The 20,752-nt window shown below is 46.7% G+C and overlaps 2 protein-coding genes across 2 annotated transcripts in view; one reads left to right on the top strand and one right to left on the bottom strand.

Annotated features, from left to right (window-relative positions):
• nhsl1b (NHS-like 1b) overlaps positions 1-3,707 on the top strand; it is a 153,380-nt gene extending 149,673 nt beyond the window's left edge. The window contains 3 exon segments of the mRNA XM_048249726.1: positions 1,369-1,407; positions 3,253-3,351; positions 3,353-3,707. Of these exon segments, the coding sequence (XP_048105683.1) occupies positions 1,369-1,407; positions 3,253-3,351; positions 3,353-3,707 (493 nt within the window).
• Positions 3,708-13,253: 9,546 nt separating this feature from the next.
• LOC125299899 (heme-binding protein 2-like) lies at positions 13,254-18,510 on the bottom strand. The gene is made up of 5 exons (XM_048251400.1): positions 18,409-18,510; positions 17,996-18,107; positions 16,119-16,254; positions 15,687-15,867; positions 13,254-13,952 (listed from the first exon to the last, which is right to left on the bottom strand). Exons 2-5 carry the CDS (start codon positions 18,068-18,070, stop codon positions 13,781-13,783), a joined length of 564 nt encoding a protein of 187 aa, XP_048107357.1. The 5' UTR covers positions 18,071-18,107; positions 18,409-18,510; the 3' UTR covers positions 13,254-13,780.
• Positions 18,511-20,752: the final 2,242 nt, after the last annotated feature.

The raw sequence follows: 20,752 nt of genomic DNA, 5'->3' as shown, positions 1-20,752 counted from the left end.
TGCATGCATGCACACACACTGATACACACACAGATATCAAGGATGGTCCTGTGTTATCAGTCCTCCTTTCAATACATCATTAGTGTGTGCTCAAATACACATACACACACACATGCATACCTACACACACACACACACACCCGTCTAATGCATCCACCACCCCTGCCTGGTACACTCACACACATACCTACACACACACACACACACCTGTGTATTGCATCCACAAGCCTGGTACACTCACACACATACCTACACACTCACACATATACCTACACACACACACACACACACACACACACCTGTCCTTGCATCCACAAGCCTGGTGCACTCTCAGCCCCTGTTCAGCTCCTCATATTGGCTCGTATTTTTCCATTCACAGGAGAGTGAGTGTGTGTGTGTGTGTGTGTGTGTGTGTGTGTGTGTGTGTGTGTGTGTGTCTCACGTGTAGCAGAGGGTTATGAAGTCCCCTCAGTACGTCACAGAATTTCATTTGAGGGGATTTTATTTCTGGTACTGTGTGTATCTACGTTTGACTGTGTGTGTGTGTGTGTGTGTGTGTGTGTGACAGAGAGAAAGGAGTTTAAAGCTTTAGCCGTCCCCCTGGGTTGGCGGGTTGTGGTCGTGCACATGCGGCATTAGAGCAAAAGTTAACCGTGAAAACGGAAGATGCGCGAGTAAACATCAGGCCAGATGCTGCTGAGATCTCAGCAAATCCGCCTGTGTGTGTGTGTGTGTGTGTTACTGAGGAGCTGCCGTCAGTGTTGATGGTTTACTCTTGGTCTGCTACTAGGGTGTGTGTTACACATCGTCCCATAAAGTAACTAGGGAGTGTGTGTGTGTGTGTGTGTGTGTGTGTGTGTGTGTGTGTGTGTGTGTGTGTGTGTGTGTGACTTTAGATCTGTCCAGTGTTGACGATTGATGTTGTGTTTTGTTATGGTGTGTGTCCAGATCTGTCCAATGTTGTTTATTGTGTGTGTGTGTGTGTGTGTGTTCGTGTTTGTGTGTGTTCGTGTTTGTGTGTGTGTGTGTGTGTGTGTGTGTGTGTGTGTGTGTGTTTGTATGTGTGTGTGTCTGGGGAAGTCCGCTTGTTTCCTGACAGTGCTGACCTGTCCTTCTTCCTGTCACATCCCATCACACCCCCATCACATCTGCCCCTGCCCTTCCTTCCACCCCCCCCCCTCCTCTCCCCCACCCTCTCCTCTCTTCCTCTCTCTCCTCTCTTCCTCTCCTCTCTTCCTCTCTCTCCTCTCTTCCTCTCTCTCCTCTCTTCCTCTCCTCTCTTCCTCTCTCTCTCTCTCTCCCACATCTCTTCTCCTCCTCCCTCTCCTCTCTCCATCTCTCTTGTCGTCCCTCTCTTCTGTCGTTCAGCTCGGGACAGCTGAACATGAATGACCCTCGTCACATGAGGTGCGGACTGGCAAGTAACCCCAGTCTGGAAATGGCTCTGTGTGTGTTTGTGCGTGTGCGTGTGCGTGTGTGTGTGTGTGTGTTCCTCCCCCTCTCTGCTCTGTTGTTGGATTAGACCTGTAATGGCAGGGATATGTTACTTTGTCCCCCCACTAATCCCCCTGCTCACTAATCTGCTGCTGCTGCCCGCTGGTCCATTCAAACGTGTGTGCTCACCACCGCCCCCTGTAGTCTGGGGCTGGAACTGTGCTGTTGCTGTGCGCAGGCCTCCCTGTGTGCTGCCTTGATTAATCAGCCTGGAGCTGGTGGAGCCCACAGATATGCAGCGTGTGCACTTTCAACACACACACACACACACACACACATCCCCTGGTCGGGGCTTTTAGGAGATTAAAATACAGGGGCTCCACCAATTCCATCTCCTGCGCACACACACACACACACACACACACACACCTTGCCCCTCCCTCCATACACAGCGTGCTCTGCTTTAGCCCCCAGACTGGCGTGCTGATTTCATGACTGGGCAGAGCAGAGGGCTGCTAATCAATAAGGGCAACCGGCTCCACGCTGCACCTTGTGACAAATTAATCTGCCAGCGAGTCCCATCTGAACGGACCCAGCCTTGCTCATGCCATCCCCCATGCTACCCCTCATGCCACCCCACATGCCACCCCTCACCCCTCATGCCACCCCCCATGCCACCCCTCATGCCACCCCCCACCCCTCATGCCACCCCTCATGCAACCCCTCACCCCCCATGCCACCCCCCATGCCACCCCTCATGCCCCCATGCCACCCTCACCCCTCATGCCACCCCTCATGCCACCCCTCATGCCACCCTCACCTCATGCCACCCCTCACACCACCCTCACCCCCATGCCACCCCTCATGCAACCCCTCACCCCCATGCCACCCCTCATGCCCCCATGCCACCCCTCACCCCTCATGCCACCCCTCATACCACCCCTCACCCCCATGCCACCCCCATGCCACCCCTCATGCCCCCATGCCACCCCTCACCCCTCATGCCACCCCTCATGCCACCCCTCACCCCCATGCCACCCCTCATGCAACCCCTCACCCCTAATGCCACCCCTCACCCCTCACACCACCCCTCACCCCTCACGCCCCCCATGCCACCCCTCATACCACCCCTCATGCCACCCCTCATGCCACCCCTCACCCCTCATGCCACCCTCACCCCCATGCCACCTCATGCCACCCTCACCTCATGCCACCCCTCATGCCCCCATGCCACCCCTCATGCCACCCCTCATGCCCCCATGCCACCCTCACCCCTCATGCCACCCCTCACCCCTCATGCCACCCCTCATGCCACCCCTCATGCCACCCCTCATGCCCCCATGCCACCTCACCCCTCATGCCACCCCTCATGCCCCCCATGCCACCCCTCATGCCACCCCTCATGCCCCCCATGCCACCCCTCCCACAGGGTGTTGGGGTTCTGAACGGGAAACTGCTTGAGTGAAGACAGATACTTACTCAGACACTGGAGAGTTAGTGCACGCTCAGAACCGTGACTGTCCGGCGTGCTGTTGTTCTGTGTTTCCGCCCTTCACATCCAGCTCCAGAACTTAGAACCAGAACTTAGAACCAGAACTAGCCGGAGTTCAGGAGAGGCTGTGTTTGTGCTTCAGCTCACACGCTTTACCATCTCACCACAGCAAACCTGTTAACCTGCTCTCAACTTCAATGCCTGTGTTAGCTCTGTCTGATGGACGTGTGCGCAGGGTGTGTGCAGTGGAGTTTGATGCGTGTGTGTGTGTGTGTGTGTGTGTAGTGTGTAAACTTCTCTCATATCTCTGTTCTTGTTCTCTGCAGGTCCAAGCGGAAAGTCCTGGGACGCCGCGAGTCGGAAGATGACCGCTCCCGAGGCCACTCCCCCTCCTCCCCCCCGATGACGCCCACCGCGACATGACCTCCTCCTCCGCCGCCTGCCGCCGCCACGGCAGCAGAGCGCCATCCAGCGCAACCTGCGCAAGTCGGCCACAAGCAGCGACACGTTCAAGGCTCTGCTGCTGAGGAAGGGCAGCCGGGTTTATGGGCAGCTTCCGCGCTGTGTCGGCCAGGCTGCTCCACGCACCGACCCAGCGCTGCGGCGCCTGCGCTCACTGGACCTGCGCCGGCCCGGGGCCCACGCCGCGGCTGCGCCCTCGGCCAGCCGCCAGCGGATGCCAATCCGCGCCTGCGCCCGGTTCCACCCGAGACCTGGGCCGGGCGGGGGCTGTCGCCTCCGGCCACCCTGCCCTGCGGCTGGGGCGGGGCCGAGGTCTTGAGGGCGGCTCGGACGCCTCCGTCGGCCGCCAGCAGCAAGTACGGCGCGCGCTGCCGCCTCCTCAGCAGCCCCATGGCGATTAAATGCGAGGCGGCCGGGCCGGGGGATAGCAGCCCAGCGTTACCCGCCAGCGGCACCACAGGCGCCAGCGGCACCAGGGCGCTCCAGCGACACACTGGCGAGGACAGCAGCTGGGACCGCGCACACCTCGGGGCGGCTCCGCCAGGGGAACCGGACAGTGGGGTGGCCCGTCGTCATCTTAACAGCAGGCGTGGCGAGGGAGAACCGCACGGGGACTGGTTCCACCCCGGGTTCCTTACAGGAACCTCAGTGGTTGAGTAGCTGGACTAGACAGAACCGCTCCCCTCCAGTCCACCGGGACCGAGTCCAAACGGACAGCGTGTTTCCCCAACGGCAGAATCATCTCTTCCTCTCTTTCCTCTCTTTCATCTCATTTCTCTCTTTCAGAATCATCTCTTCCTCTCCCTCTTTCATCCCTTCCTCTCCCTCTCCTCTCTGCTCTGCGTTGTCTCCTCCATGGCAGTACTGAAGCCGGCTGCTCACTTGCTTTGTTTTCTTCTTTTGACCTCTTCCTTAGAGGAAGTGGAAGCTCGGGTGACTGCTGTGGTTTGAGAATGTGTCGGAAAGGAGCCGGCAGCGAGTGACCAGCCTCTACTGCCGTAGCCACACGGCCTGCACAGAACCGGACCGCACTGGACCGAAGTGTGTTCCGGTGCAGACTGTGAAGCACGCCATCACAGCACGAGGCATGGCCACGTCCTCTTGTGATTGCGTTGAGGCAGCGAATAGAGCAATACTACTTCCTCCTGGAGGACGCAGCCGGTGGTCGTCACGGCAGCGACAGTAGAGGACAGCCAGAGTGACCTGGCATGTGGGGTCTCTCATGAAGTCACTTCCTGTCTGTTTGGACAGGTACTGGAGTAAGATGGGCAGGCCTGGAGTGTGTCCATAGATAAGAAATAGAAACACACACACACACACATCCACATCCACATAGATATTGAAGCAGGTTTATGAGGACAGTCTGAATGCCCCCAGAAGGACCTATGTATTTTTCTTTAAGAGAGTGTGTGTGTGTAGTTTTGCACTGTTGATGTGTTTAATTTTAATGTCCTCTGTTAGTTTTATGATGTTTTAAATGTGTAAAGTCTGAGTTGATCCGACTCTCCTGAAGATGGACCTTGTGTTTGAAAAGATAAAAAAGGTTATTAATGCCAATTAACAGCAAGAATCTCTGTTGTCATGAGTCACTCTGTTCTTTTCTGCTTACCAGCAGCCTGCTGGGATCACACACACACACACACACACACACACACACGTGTCTTAGACAGGGCTGGAGCAAGAGTGTGTGAGTTCTCTAACACGACTGAAACACCGTTTCACCAATCCCCTCAGCTTTTATATGGCACTTGATATGTAAATACTAGGGCTGTCAATCGATTAAAAAATTAATCTAATTAATTACATACTCTGTGATTAATTAATCTAAATTATTCGCATATATAATTTTTGCTGTGAAAGTATTTTAAATATTTAAATTCAAATGAATCATTGAATAATCAGCATTAGTGACATTAAAGTGACATCTTAATAATCTATGATATGACCTAATATGCTGAGGAAATAAATTCAACAGCGCCCCGCCAGCGAGGAGGAGGGGGAGGAGCCGCGTGTGGCCCAGCCCCTCGATCCAGGTCTCGTGGTGTGGCGTGATTGGGAGATCCGGCGGGCGGGCTGTCGTAGGGCGAGCCGTGCGTGGGGCTCTCGGGCGGCGTGTCCAGCGAGCGCGTGAAGCGCGGGTCGGTGGTGCGGAGCAGAAGTTTTTTTTTTTACATACAAGGCATTTCAGGGCACAGATATAACCTAGGGGACACGATGAAAATAAATTAACACTCCCCTCAATGTCAACACTTATTTCTTTGCACTGATGTGCGACTATAGAGTTGATGAACTCCGGTGATATGCAAATCCTTGCTGCAGACATTGCAGAGGACTTTATTTTCAACACTTTATTTTTTATCAACACCATCAGGCCATTTTTTTAAAGTAAATGTTCCAATCAATGATCCAGGCAGCACGTTTTCTTCCCTCTCCTTCATTTTACTGTCTAATTTTTACTGACTAGAACGGCTCGGGGTCAAAGGTCATACAGAATCGATTAATCTGCACAAATCTTTTTTTTTCAGTTATTTTTTCTCAAATTAATTAATAGAAATTAATCAGTTATTTTGACAGCCCTAGTAAATACATACAGACGTAGTTTGGAGTAACATTTAACCCCCCCCGTGCACGAGCCCCCATCACAACACACCCCCTGCCCCCACTGGAAGGGCAAAGGTTAGACTGAGGGTGTTTCGGATGACAACTGGCGGTTCAACAACTCTGCTGTTACTCTAACAGCATTAAGAGTTTCCAGGGAGTAGACGTGTCTTCCCCATTGATTCGCAACAGAGGGAATACCCAGAATCCTCCTCTACTGCCAATGCATGGGGAGAGAGAGAGGGAGGCTGTGCGCTGAGGAGATGGAAGCAGAATCAGGCTGCTCACTCTCTTGTTCATGTCTGTGTAATAAAGGTGATATCTGAAAACGCTCAGTGTGGCCTTGCGTGTGTGTGTGTGTGTGCATGTGTGTGTGTGCATGTGTGTGAGTGACGTTTCTCACTGCCCCCACAGCCACTGATTCACGGCCACCTGTCAGCGGTCGCCGGGAGTGACGACCTCGTTAGGGCCATCGCCATGGCACCGAGGTCGTCCGTCATTCAGAAGGTTCCTGGGAGGGCCATCTTTTATGAGGCCCCGTGCCCTCTTCACACACACACACACAAATCAGAATATGCCAGAACACACACACACACTAGAATTTGGTATGAGACAGACAATCTTTTCCTCAGGTTCAAACAAACTTGGCTGACATCAGAGGTGCATTCAAATTCACAAATATAGGCGAACGTTTGGAAACTGGTTTTGTTTGCTTTGAGTTTTTGGCAAACAGTCTGAGGAGGTAGTTCTAGTTCTAACAGTCTGAGGAGGTAGTTCTCCGCAAACATAGTGGAGCTGGACGAAGTGTTACCGTGACAATAGAATGTTTACACCAAATCATTCAAATGTATCTTCAGAGAAAACATTTTGCCACTGAACACACCAAATCTGAACGCTGAATCTGGAATTCTGATCTGATCGCACCTCAGGTGTTGTGGTAAAACATGCATGCGCACGCACACACACACACACACACATCCACATACTAGCTTCCTGTTGGTAATAGTCTGTGCAATAAACAGACTCCCATGAACAACAAACAACATTCTGGTCACACATTCACTAAACACACAATTCAGTGAATCCAGACTGTGTGTGTGTGCGCACTGTAAGCCAGAATCCAACAGGTAGATGGAATATAACTTCATTTTCAAATGACAACTGCAGCACGCCAATTAATGTGTGCCGCAGGTCAGGGACGTGTGTGTGTGTGTGGTTGCTGTCTGTCCCTCCCTCACACACACACACAGATAGGACAGGCACAGTGAGCAGCCTGGCCCCTGTCGGCAGTGTGTGTGAGCTCCTGCATAATCCCGATGGCGGGTCATTTCTCACTTGGACAGCACAGCCCCGCCACACACACAATTAGATGGCAGACGCTTACACACACATACACACACACACATACACCGAATTAGATAGCAGACACTTACACACACACACTAAATTAGATAGCAGACACTTACACACACACACACACATACACCAAATTAGATAGACATTTACACACACACACACACACCTCTCTATTCCTCACTTACTCCCACCACACACACACACACATCGTCACTTCCTCTTAGACAGCCCTGACATCTGAGCCCACTGTGAGTGTGTGTGTGTGTTTGAGGGAACACCACCCAGCACTAAAACAAAGCATGAAAAAATACAGAGCATATTATCAGAGTGACGACCCTCCCGTATAGGGTCAGACTATATAATATAATATATACACGCAGAGTATACGCACATGTCCAGGCCTATGTTTTCTCATCCAATTACTGTACACGATCAGTCTTTCTCACAAACTCCAATCACCGCAGATGGCCAATCTTTCGAAATCCTTGTGCTACCTTTACGTCATTTGTTGACAATGTTGAATGTTGCTCAGCGATCAAGAATATAAAACAGGTATGTTGTTTATATTTTGTTGATAAAATGGCTATTTTGTTGTGTTTCAATTATGGAAAGTTATGCAGAATTCAGATAATTATACATAACTAGCTAGCCTATAGATGGCGATTAGCATTAGCGATTTCTAATGCTAAAAACATTCAGTTAATGTATGTAGGTTCAGTTAATGTGTAACGTTAAATACTGAACGTATGTAATTACTCTAGCTATATATTTGTAATGTAAATAGTGTCCGACGTTGTCTGACTATGTGTAGCCTTTTAGGTCAGCATATCGTTTCTTTGTAGCCTGGTGGGCCATCCTATATCATTGAAATGTATAGTCTGGAATCGAACCATTCACCTCGCTTAATCCAAGGGGCGGGCAGAGAATTGTCTTTCAAACTGCCTAGGCATGCAATAGGCCAGCGCTACGACCATATCCGTATCCGGTTGGCAAAACGGCAAATACATCCTTCTTTGAAAGTAATGACTTAAGTGCATTGTGTTGCTCAACTTTCAAAGAAAAGCACAAGTCCAACTCCTCCAAAGTTGACGCCAACGCCCGATTCAAACAACCGCTCTTAGTTAAGCCATAGCCACCTTCCTTGTTGTTCACAGTGCAGGACTGTCGTTATCCTGTTAAGCCCGCCTTAAAGACTCTCTAACAAAATAGAGCGCTGTGATTGAATAACATCCACGGTGTTAGCCAATAGAAATCCCTATGGTTTGATCCTAGACGTACAGGCTGAGCAAATTAATTTGCCGCCGCTAGGGTGCGTCTAGATTTCTAGGCTAGTTTCTTTGGTCAAGTTAAGCATAGTTGAGGCTAGCATCAAGCCAGTGGCAGTGTTATTCTTGTCATTAACGTGAACATTATTTATTTCAGACAGACAGGAATGCTCGGAATTAGTTAATGTTACTCAAGTTAGTTGTAAGCACATCTGACACTTATATGGAATATGGACATGGTCTGCAAGCAGTGGGATTCATGCTGCTACGTATTTGTTTATTATAGTTAATGGGGTCAGGTCATCATAAAGAGGCGAAATTGTTCTGAATGTAACGTTATAGCCTATTAAACATGCAAGCAATTGTGTACCTTTCAGAGAAGCCCTTTTTAATTTCCCTTTATTTTTTCCCTATTACAATGTTTGCTTAGGGGAGCTCATTGGAGTCCAATACCTGTTGAGGCAGAGTCAACAGCCCCTGGAGGACATGACCCCTGGCTCAGACAGGACCTCAGTGTTGCTGGAGGACATCACCGAGGAACAAGAGGAAGATGACGAAGGCTTTATTGATACCTTGGGAGAGGAGGCCATTGTTGAAAATCTAGTGGCGCCAGATGATGAGCTGCCCTCTACCCAGCCGCCCTCTCACCTGCCCACTCACCTGTCCGCTCACCTGCTGTCGCCTGCTCCGTCTGTGCCCAGTGCTGTGCCCTCTGCAGCCAGTGCCCAGTCTCAGTCCGCTGCACTGTCCACTCACCTGCCCCCTCACCTGCTGTCGCCTGCTCTTTCTGTGCCCAGTGCTGTGCCCTCCTCTGCAGCCAGTGCCCAGTCTCTGTCCGCTGCACTGTCCACTCACCTGCCCCCTCACCTGCTGTCGCCCCATTGGCCCACCCACCTGCATACACACAGCAAACACCCACCCAAGCACCTGCAGACACAAAGCGCATGTACGCACTGTGACCTCAAATGCATGTCGTAAATGTGGCCAGTTTCGCACTGTTGAAACTGGCCACAGTCAGTATAAAGGCAAAATATTTTACCCAAACACTGAGGCAGTTACAAAAGATAGATAGATACAGTAGATAGATAGATAAATAGATAGATAGATAGATAGATAGATAGATAGATAGATACTTTATTATACAGATAGATATTTATTATGAAGTAGTTAAACTTTACTATTAATAAATGTATAAATGTTTTTATTAAATGTTTTTATTGCCGTCTAGTGTTAATAATTGTTTCTATCAATAAATCAGTTTTTCTTGATTGCTTACATGGGCTGGGATCCTCTCGACTGTTTGTACAGTATAGGCCTATTTATATGTGGTTATTGTTGGTCTGGTACATCAACATCTTTATAATATTTTTATGCATCTTTATAAATCTAAAATATATGTTTTATTATTCTGGTTCCTTTTCAGTCAGAAAGTAATCACTGACCTGACTGAAATAACTGACTGACCTGACCTAATTGCCCTTTTGCCTAGAATATGTGTACTGTTGAGCATGTTGTGTTAATAAATATATATTTTCTTGTGGAATTGAATATGTTGTGTTGTATTCCTTTACAATACGTTTATTCTAGAAGCACTTATAATATCAAGAAGCTGCTTGCAGTTTGAATGAGATATAACAATTACAATATAGTATGATATCCCCCAAATTAACATATAGGCCACAATTGCATAAGTAAAAGTGAGTTTTTAATAATTTACTTAAAAAATGACAAAACTTTATGAAAAGATAAGGAATTGATTGTAAAACAAGCCAATTTAAAAATGAAATCTGTTCATTTGCTCTTGCTCTGGTCTGGATTTGAACCTGCGACTTGCTGGAATTTCTTCCCCTTTTCCCCCCTTCTTATACAGATGAATGCTCCCCAGCTTTGGCTGAGTGGGTAGAGTCCTGGTCCTACATACTCAAAGGCATCGGTTCAAACCCCCGCTCTGGCTAATGCATTATGTTGCATCATATTAAACATGTGCTTTATATAATATACACACATGTGCTTTAAATATAATATATATATGTATGTGCTCTATATAATATATACACATGTGCTTTATATAATATCTATATACATATATGTATATGTGCTCTATATAATATCTACATGCAGCAAGCAGTCTGAGGGTCGCACAGTGGAGGAGTCATGGCTCTTCCCATCATGGCTCCATGCCATCGGCACAGCTAGAGAAGTGGGCACAGCTAGAGGAGTGGGCACAGGTGTAGAGGAGTGGAGGAGTGGGCACAGGTGTAGAGGAGTGGGCACAGGTGGAGGAGTGGGCACAGGTGTAGAGGAGTGGAGAGTGGGCACAGGTGTAGAGGAGTGGGCACAGGTGTAGATGAGTGGAGGAGTGGGCACAGGTGTAGAGGAGTGGAGGAGTGGGCACAGGTGTAGAGGAGTGGGCAGTGGCAGGCGGGGAGGGTGCAGGTGTCCTGGCAGGGTGGAGGTCCAGAGCTGCGTCACGTCCCAGCGTCCTCATCTGCATGTGGCACAGAGAGCCGCTCATGAGCGGAGCGCTGGTGGCACAGTGGCAGTGACCTTGCTCCCAGCTGCCAAGGTCACTGGTTCAAAGCCCAGCGTGGAGAAGCAGGGAAGGGCAGAGCAGACCAGCTGGACTCATGGAGGACACCTGGGCCAGGTGTGACAGCCGGGACGGATACAGGTGAGGTGCCGTGTGGAAGAAGATATTGGGGGGCTAACTTGGCCCCCCGAAACTGCCCAGAGGAAACGCAGGGGATTATGGGACTTTTTCAGTGGTCAAACTCTTTTTCCTATTGGGAAAATTACAACACTGTATAGATGATAAATCTTTAATTATATTTGAGAGAAACACAGATACCTGCCACACACACACACACACACACACACACACACACACACACAGTGGGCCCTGAACCTGTAACCTGCTTCTTGACAGCCCCATACCTTACCCCTGCACCACACACACACACACACAGTGGGCCCTGAACCTGTAACCTGCTTCTTGACAGCCCCATACCTTACCCCTGCACCACACACACACAACAGCATCACTCTGGTCTTCTGGGGCCTTATGTAAAAATGTTGCGTAGAAAGACAAAACTAGTAGGTTTACTTTAGTAGTAGAACATAGCATGATCAGCAGGCCTACAGCATAATCATTCAGGCCTACGCTACAGTACGTTTCCAATATGACCCAGGGTCAGATAATACTTATGTAGCCGTAAACAGCGGACTAAATTATAAGCGTGATATGTCAGGCAGGCCTAACATTTCTTTTAGGATATGTTTTTGCTGTATTAGCCTAATAGGCCGATAGAAGGAGGCTAGTTAGCTGGTCATTCTTCATTCATTCTGCACGTCGGGATTCAAGCTGTAAACTGTATCTTTGCGATGGTTTCTTTCAAGAATGTCCAGTGGCCTAAACATTGTCCTTTATCGTTTGCTTTAAAACTAACTTTATTTATCTTTATAGCCTACATTACCCAAATCGTGTATTGTCATCTGATCTACGGCCACTGGTCATAAAGCAAATATAGCTGCGCGCCCTGTAACTCTAGTGCAACTCGGCCGCAACTCTGAAGATGAACTTCTGTCCCTTGGTGGTGTATAGATTATATAAAAATAGCTGGGCATATATAGCCTATATTCAAATATTACCTTTCTGTTGCGCAGCTGGGAATATCATGAGCGCAAATGTCATGTTCCTCTCCTAAACGAGCGCCCTGGATGTTGTGCGGATTTGAAGTGAACATTGTTGATTGATGTCAGACACCGAAGTCTGACATCATGACCAGCATATGAATAGAACAGGCCTGAGTAAGGGTGGCGTAGTACTAGTGTTGGCTGCTGTCAGTGTTGGGAAGGTTACTGTTAAAATGTATTCCACTACAGATTACTGAATACATGCCCTAAAATGTATTTTGTAACGCATCCCGATAGATAACTGAAAGTGAGTAACGTAATTTGAATACTTGGGATTACATGATATATATATATATATATCGGAATACATGTATTCAGTTACTTCCCAACACTGTGTGTGTGTGCGTGTGTGGGGGGTAGGGGGGTAGGTGTGTGTGTGTGTGTGTGTGTGTGTGTGTGTGTGTGGGGGGGTGTGCGTGCATGTGTGTGTGTGAGGGAGCATCAGAACTCAGACACACATCTCACTCCCTCCTCTATCGCAAGGACATCAGTCCCCTTACTGAGGAATCCAGAGACACACACACACACACAAGGTGGGAAGGCTTTTCTCACTCTCACACACACACACACACACACACACTAAACCAGAGATGCTGTATTGTAAGGTTAGTGTAGTCGTGGAGAAAAGTGGCATCTCACACAGGATTAGTTTTTCTTTTTTTTTTATTGAAGGTAAACCACCGCAATTTCCAACCTGGGCCCTCAAAATGGGTCCAGTATTGAGTTAGAACATTATACCCCCCCCCTCTCACACACACACATGCAAAAAAGGCACACATGACACTGTTCATGCACATGCACCACAGAGGGTGGTCCATATGTGCGCACACACACACACACACACACACACACACCCACACACATCCCTGGACGACAAAAAAATACTCCATCTGCCCTGACAACTGCCCCCTGCAGGTCAAAGTGAGATAGTAAATAATCAGTACACTTCCAACCAACATTACTGCACATGCCACTCACAGGCACCTCTGTTGTTAGTAGCAGGACTTTTATTTTGAACATTACAAACATCATCTTGTGTACAGCTGTAAAATGCAGTTTCCATGTTGTCAGACTCTAGTAATAACATAACCTTAACATATCAAAATCTCCCTTCCGAAGTTACCCGACGTATAAAACACAAACAAACAGAAGCAAATAGCTAATATGTGACATTTAAGGCTCCTGGACAAATGTTAAACGGCTTCTGTACTTTACAGTGAGTTACTGAGGCATCTGAGGCTTTTTGACTTGACCTTGCACCTACGATCTAGTTACTCAATAGACAAGTCACCTGACCTTGGCTTTATGATCTGAAAGGCACCTACGATCTAGTTACTCAATAGACAAGTCACTTGACTTCCTGCTGACTCCAAGAGCACGGGGCCAGGCACACCCTTGACTTCACATCACCATGCCTAGCAGAGTCCGTCCCTCTTGACCCCTCCTGCTCCCTGTAGTCCCTGCTGTGTCACGCCTGGCCTCACTGGAGGAGCCAGACCTCGTTCCGGCGGTTGGTCAGTTTGAAGGGGCTATCGTAGCCCGCCCTGTAGTACGGATCCTCGCGGAACTGCACCCCATCGCGGCGGAGGCTCTCGATCAGCTTCAGGTGCTCGGCACGGGCCATCTCCTCTCGGCTGAACCCCCCGTACGTCCTGGGGAACGCAGGGCAGGACGTTAGATGGTCTTCAAGTTTGCTCGCACATTACTGATCAACAACAACCGTCTGACCGTTGGTATTAAACCTACGCCTCCACAGATTAGCACAACATTACACACAATGTCTGCTTCACCCTTTTTGCAAAACATTACACACAGTGATTTGTAAAACTCTACACACATTTTCACACCTTAGACAAACTTATTACAAAGCCCCAGATTGCTAATGACCACACTAATGAACAAATTAGATAACCACATCCACCAGGTGTGGAAGCACACGTGCTAATTTGAAAACGCAGCACTCAGGTGTACTATAAAAGGCAGCAGCTTTTACAGTGGTTTTTCTTCAGAGTCAAAGTGTATGTACTTCATGCAGTAATTTTTATTTGTCTACAGATTTTATTTGTTTCTTTGATTTTATTGTTGATTACTGTAACTGATTATGGTAGGAAATACTGTAAATAAATACTTGAAATAAATACTGGAAATATTGAGTCTGCAGCATCAGCGTTGTGCAGTGCTTGGTAAGTTTATAGTAGGCCTATTTGTGTACATTCTCCCTACATCTCAAACTAATCATGAAGAATGTTTGGGAATGTGGGTTTGACACTATTTTTTTTTGCCATCTAAATTATCCCTTACATAACAATGTCTGGCCAAAAATCTAGCACATGCTATTTCCTAACATTAGTTTTTTTACAAATGTGTTTTTTATTTATCACGGCAGTGTGGAACTGGCTGCAATAGTGTCTGATCATTGAGGACTGTGTTAGTTAAATGAAAACTAATAGCATTTTCACAAATATGTGTATATGTTTTGACTGAAGTGTGTATGTTTTGACTGAAGTATGTATGTTTTGACTGAAGTGTGTCATTTTGCAAACAATCTAGGAATTATGCAAATTGAGTGTGGTGTTTGGATAATCGTGATTATATTTTGAAAAAAAGAACCCGGTTTTCAAAATTGTGTGTAAACAATTGAAAAAACTGTAACAGATCAAATATACAAGCAGGTGTGTTTAGAGTTGTGTCCTTCTGAACAAAGGAATGTTAGCTTTCCTGTCTCCAAGGACTCCAATGCTACGAGTCCCCTGATGAGATGCTACTGAGTGAGTGTGTTACAAACGGAGAAGAGTGACTGCCCCACTGCTAATTATAGTTATAACATTATATAATATATAATTATAACAGCTCCAGCTATGCCTTTAGAGTCTAGAGTGTAAACACACGACATGACACAACACACACACGTTAACTGAATTTTGTTGTCTCTGCACTTGTACTCTGCACAATGACAATAAAGTTGAATCTAATGTAATGTATTCTAATGTATTGTATTCTAATGCAATGTAATCTAATGTAATCTAATGTAATCTAATCTAATGTAATCTAATCTAATGTAATTGGAGGCAGCCGTGGAGGCAGCCGTGACCTACTGATTAGCGCTTCGGACTTGTAACCGGAGGGTTGCCGGTTCGAGCCCCGACCAGTAGGCACGGCTGAAGTGCCCTTGAGCAAGGCACCTAACCCCTCACTGCTCCCCGAGCGCCGCTGTTGTTGCAGGCAGCTCACTGCACCGGGATTAGTGTGTGCTTCACCTCACTGTGTGTTCACTGTGTACAGTGTGTTTCACAGATTGGGATAAAAGCAGAGACCAAATTTCCCTCACGGGATCAAAAGAGTATATATACTTATACTTAATGTATAGTGGGTTGCTGTGGTCGTACCGTACGAAGGCGGTGAACTCGGGCCGGTTCTCAATGACCACGTCTGGGCTGCTGGGTGTAGGCGGGTCGGCCTGGTGCTCCTGGGGGATGAAGAACGAGACGGTGAAGCTGCTCTCACATGCCGGACCAGCGCCCGGTTCTATACGGCAAGTCACCGGAGCAGTCATGTCCACCTTCACCTCTATGGGAGGACACACGGACAAACACACACACACACACAGAAGAATGATATGCCAGAATAACTACTCAATAAGTATTGAGTGGAGTATGAACTGGAACCCGACATCATCTGACACAGTAGCATCACAATGAGGAAGAACACAAAGCACAGTAGCATCACAATGAGGAAGAACACAAAGCACAGTAGCATCACAATGAGGAAGAACACAAAGCACAGTAGCATCACAATGAGGAAGAACACAAAGCACTTACTCTTCTCATTCTCGCCCTGGATGTATTTGAAGAGTCGTCTGAATCCCGCGTTCATGGCCGCGTCGGCCTCCATGCCCGTCAGCGTGGTGCTCACCCATCTGGTGGCATCGTATGTGCGGACCTCATAGTCCTCACCCTGGGACACGCGCACACACACACACACACACACACACACACACACACACACACACACACACACACACACGGCTTGTCTCACCGGTGTCACGGATCTTAATGGCATGCTGCATGCATATTAGCTTGTGATAAACAATTAGCACGTCATCATGAGCAGGCGTTTTACCTTATTTACTGCAGATGTGACTCTGATTAGACAAATAGTCAATCATACTATACTAAGCTGTGCAATAAAGAAGTCTCCATAAACATGGTCTTGACGTGTCCATAATAAAATGACCTGATTTCTGTGATCAGTTGGAGACCGCTGTTAAGCCACTGTACAAAAGAGCGGGAGAGAGAGTGACAAACAAATGTCCACGTGGGTTTATTGTATAACGCAAAGGTTTACATAAACAAGATTCAACTTAAAGAAACAAAGCCACTCTCTCCCGCGCGCCGCACCCTAACCAGGCCCTCCAACCAGGTCAGGTTGGAACACCTCGCGCGCCGGCACATCCCATCCATTAAGCACACAGGACCAGGCCTAGAATAGGGACAAGACACAGTAGCCTAATACAGAACTAGGAACAGATAGGGGAGCCTAACAAGCAGCTCCTGTTTACAATTTTGAATGGCTGCTTTAGAGTGTGTTGTGAAGGAATAGTTTAAATTACAACTGTACTGAAAAAAAATAACATGATAGGCCTACACAACATTAGGTTTGATCCCATGCCACACAAGTCATGTAGGCCTACATAGCAGGCCTAGACTGACACAGGGTTCGAAATATGATTTGATCTTTGTGGGGGTCTTTAAAAACCGAATGGTAGCAAATGTGTCATTTTTAGTCAGTTTTGCCTTCTGTCTCACAAAAGGAGCTACTGTAGGCTACTGTAACACAGCTATGCCAGCTGGTATCCGTTCAAGGCACTAACATCTGAAGTATAACTTAGTGGTGTTCCTCTGTCATGATTTACACATAGGCCTTAACAACAATATCCGTCAGTTGGCTATTAACCTCGTTTTTAATGCAGCCTAACATAATATCCAGCTGAATAATAATTCTATACACTACTTTAATCATTTATCTTTTATTTTACGCATTTTATTTGCGGGAGTGCAGTGAATCATCTGTTTCTCCGGCACCCGCAACGCTCTCACCCCGCCCACTCTCGCACAGCCTTCAAAACGTGGAGTGCAGACCTCTAGCATCATGGCATTGGTGCGCGAGTTCGAGTCTAGGGATTGCGGGTGTATTTCTTGCAAAGGCTCATGTTGTCATTTTATTTGTCATGTAAGAAAGGGAACATTTTTATAGGCTACCAGGCCTACACGTATTGCACAGAAGTAGCCTAGGCCTAGCTCAATTGGCTGTAGGCCTACATGTTTTCGAATCGGAGTCACATCTACAGGGAATAAGGTAAAACTACCTTCTTGTCATGACGTGTTAATCGTTTATTCCGTTAAAATATAGCCTATACCCCCTAATGCCCCAGAGCAGTAGGCTAGGCCTAGCCTACTCTAGTCTAGTGACGCTCCGGTTGGACATGCCCCCCTCCCGCTGCTGAAGTGTCCTATCTCAAATCCGGTCACTCTAATTAAACTGCATTAGACTACTTCACTTTTACAGCATACTTTTACAGCATATGCAAGACAGTTGATAAAGAATGTCGTTTGGATTTAAAAGTGACCAAGATGAGATCGCAACAAAATAATATGACATGTCAGTGCTTGGATTATATATTATATAATAGCCTTACCTTGCTCTCGAGATTTGAGTGTTTGGGGTACTGCAATCCTGTTGAAAACAGAGCCTGGCCGATGGTTTTAAGCATCTTCCCAGCAGTATTAATGTATGCCAGTCAGCTAAATCTAATTAATGAACAGATTCGTTAAACCATAAATTAATTACATTTTCACCTGAATAGAATAACTTCTGATTACGACTCTGTTGCTGACCATCTATAACAGCTTAATTAATAGGCCATAACCTGCAATTCTGTACCGTAAAGCGAGATTAGAAAACCACCACGACTGACTGACTGACTGATCGTTAACGTAGGGTTGCATTTAGGCAGACAAGATGCAATAGACCACTCCTATTGTAGCCAACACCCCCTGTTACTTGTAAAACTAATTTCAAGAGGAAAATATTAATTGAACGAGAACTTACACAACGTTGTTGCTTTCTCTTACTTCAACCTCGCAAGTTTCATCTGCGGTTGTTTACTTTGACTTCCGGGTTGCTAGTTGTGTTATGAGAGCATTTGCGTAACGTCTCACGGGGGCGGGATTCCCATTGGCTGAATCATGTTTTCATAACTTATTTTTCTTACAAAACATGTTACATCTATCACAACCCTAGCCAGCAGTCATATCTCATAAAATAGGTATACCCCGCCCTTTCCCTAATGATATAAATGAATAATAATGAATTAAATAAAACTGACATGCAGGGTCAAAAACTGTCACGTCCATCATTTGCGTAGGGTAGCCTAGGCTAATTAATTTGTGACAAATGTGGCCTATCAACTTTTCTTCTGTAAAGTAGCATAGGTTAAGGCTACATTTAAAAAAAAACAACCTTTTAACAGTTTGCAAAAGTGATAACACTGACATAATAGTTACTGTCGCGAAGACCTACAATCACAGAAACATTAGGCCTATGTAGGGCTATTTAAATTTTCAAAGTATGATATCAAAAACACAAGTAGGCCTAATACATTGAAAAATGCATTTATTCATACAAACGGGCTAATTTCTTCCCATTTTCAAAATGTGAGTGATAAAAACACATTTATACAGACATAGGCTATAGCTGTCCTTGAACTGGTAGTGTCATCAACATTTCAAATTAAATGAGTGAACATTTTAATATTCACATCTAAAATCAGTTTCTGTGTCAATCAGAAACACCGCTGTTAGATGCTGAAACTTCAAAAGCATCAAATTACTGGAAAATAAAAAACATAAACCCCATTAAACACACTTCACCCATGACTGACACACACACACTTGGCTAACACACACACACACACACACACACACTTGGCTAACACACGTGGCTAACACACACACACACACACACACACTTGGCTAACACACACACATGTGGCTAACACACACACACACACGTGGCTAACACACACACACTTGGCTAACACACACACACACACACTTGGCTGACTTAAGCAATAAGGCCCAAGAGGCCGTAGTGATTTTAGACCAGCTAAGGGGTGTTAACCCTCCCCCTCTAAAATCACTGGAACCTACAGACTCAAGTTTGCTTTTCTAAAACAGTTACAACATCTGGCAAGATTTTCTAAAACAAAAGCACAGCAACAAGAAACTAAAGAAGTAATTCTTCTGCCAAGAAATATATTTCCTCTATTGGAATGCTTGCCAAGAAACGTCAAGATGCAGCAACTATAATTTGTGTATCAATTTGTGGTGGCACAGTAATATAGAACAAAATGCGGTAAATGTGAAGGGTTGCGCTGGATTTTACAACGCCATCCAATGCGATTTAGCCAATCATAATCAAGCAGCGGAACTATCCGTGTTATAAAGACGCACACAACATCCGCCCCGTAAAGCCCCTCAAAATGGACTCACTCAATAGGCCCCCCCCCCTCCTCCTCTTGACCCTTCCTGCTCCCCGTAGTTCCTGCTGTGTCATGCCCGGCCTGACTGGAGGAGCCAGACCTCGTTCCGGCGGTTGGTCAGTTTAAACGGGGGGTCGTAGCCCACCCTGTAGAACGGTTCCTCGCAGAACTGCACCCCATCTCGGCGGAGGCTCTCGACCAGCTTCAGGTGCTCAGCACGGACTGTCTGATCGTTGGTGAACCCTCCGTATGTCCTGGAGAACAAGGCGGGAAACAGAGAGACGCTCTGTGATGTCATGATGCGTTTTCTGCACACTCTGTGATGATGCCAACACTGTGTTTCCTGCATCTCAGCTCCATCAAGTCATCTACATCTACGTTTGCTGTACATCAAACCCACACATGCAGCTTCACAAATAAATAAGATAAGAAAACAGATGAGATGTATGGAACAGATGAGATGTATAGAACAGATGAGATGTATAGAAGTATAGAACAGATGAGATGTATAGAACAGATGAGATGTATTGAACAGTATAGAACAGATGAGATGTATAGAACAGTATAGAACAGATGAGATGTATAGAACAGTATAGAACAGATGAGATGTATAAAACAGATTAGAACAGATGAGATGTATAGAACAGAGAAGATTTTTTTTTGCATTTTTAAACAACCAAAACACATAATGCATAACGAAAATGACATGGCTGTAAAATTATCAAGCAATTGGCCCAGAGGTATTTATTCTAACTCCAAGATTAGGCTACAAAACCCATTTATTGCAATTTACCCATTTAGTGTTTTTAAGTGCCAGTGCCATCAATTAAATAATGTTCAAAATGCTCTCTGTAAAATTGCAGCCTCTTGTGCATGACAGCTGGGCGAACAAAGCTGTCCATACTATGTTGT

Source organism: Alosa alosa, chromosome 8 (assembly GCF_017589495.1).
Source record: "Alosa alosa isolate M-15738 ecotype Scorff River chromosome 8, AALO_Geno_1.1, whole genome shotgun sequence".
NCBI classification, from domain to species: domain Eukaryota; kingdom Metazoa; phylum Chordata; class Actinopteri; order Clupeiformes; family Clupeidae; genus Alosa; species Alosa alosa.
Note: the sequence above shows the minus strand (reverse complement) of the source record. Positions and strands in the feature narration are given on the sequence as shown.

What these genes read in the sequence shown, in the direction of transcription:
- LOC125299899 (XM_048251400.1), bottom strand. Translation starts at nt 18,070, where the DNA reads ATGCTTAAAACCATCGGCCAGGCTCTGTTTTCAACAGGATTGCAGTAC. An exon ending in CCAGGGCGAGAATGAGAAGA is followed by an intron (nt 15,868 to 16,118) that starts GTAAGTGCTTTG and finishes GTCCTCCCATAG; the next exon opens with AGGTGAAGGTGGACATGACT. An exon ending in GAGTTCACCGCCTTCGTACG is followed by an intron (nt 13,953 to 15,686) that starts GTACGACCACAG and finishes TGCGTTCCCCAG; the next exon opens with GACGTACGGGGGGTTCAGCC.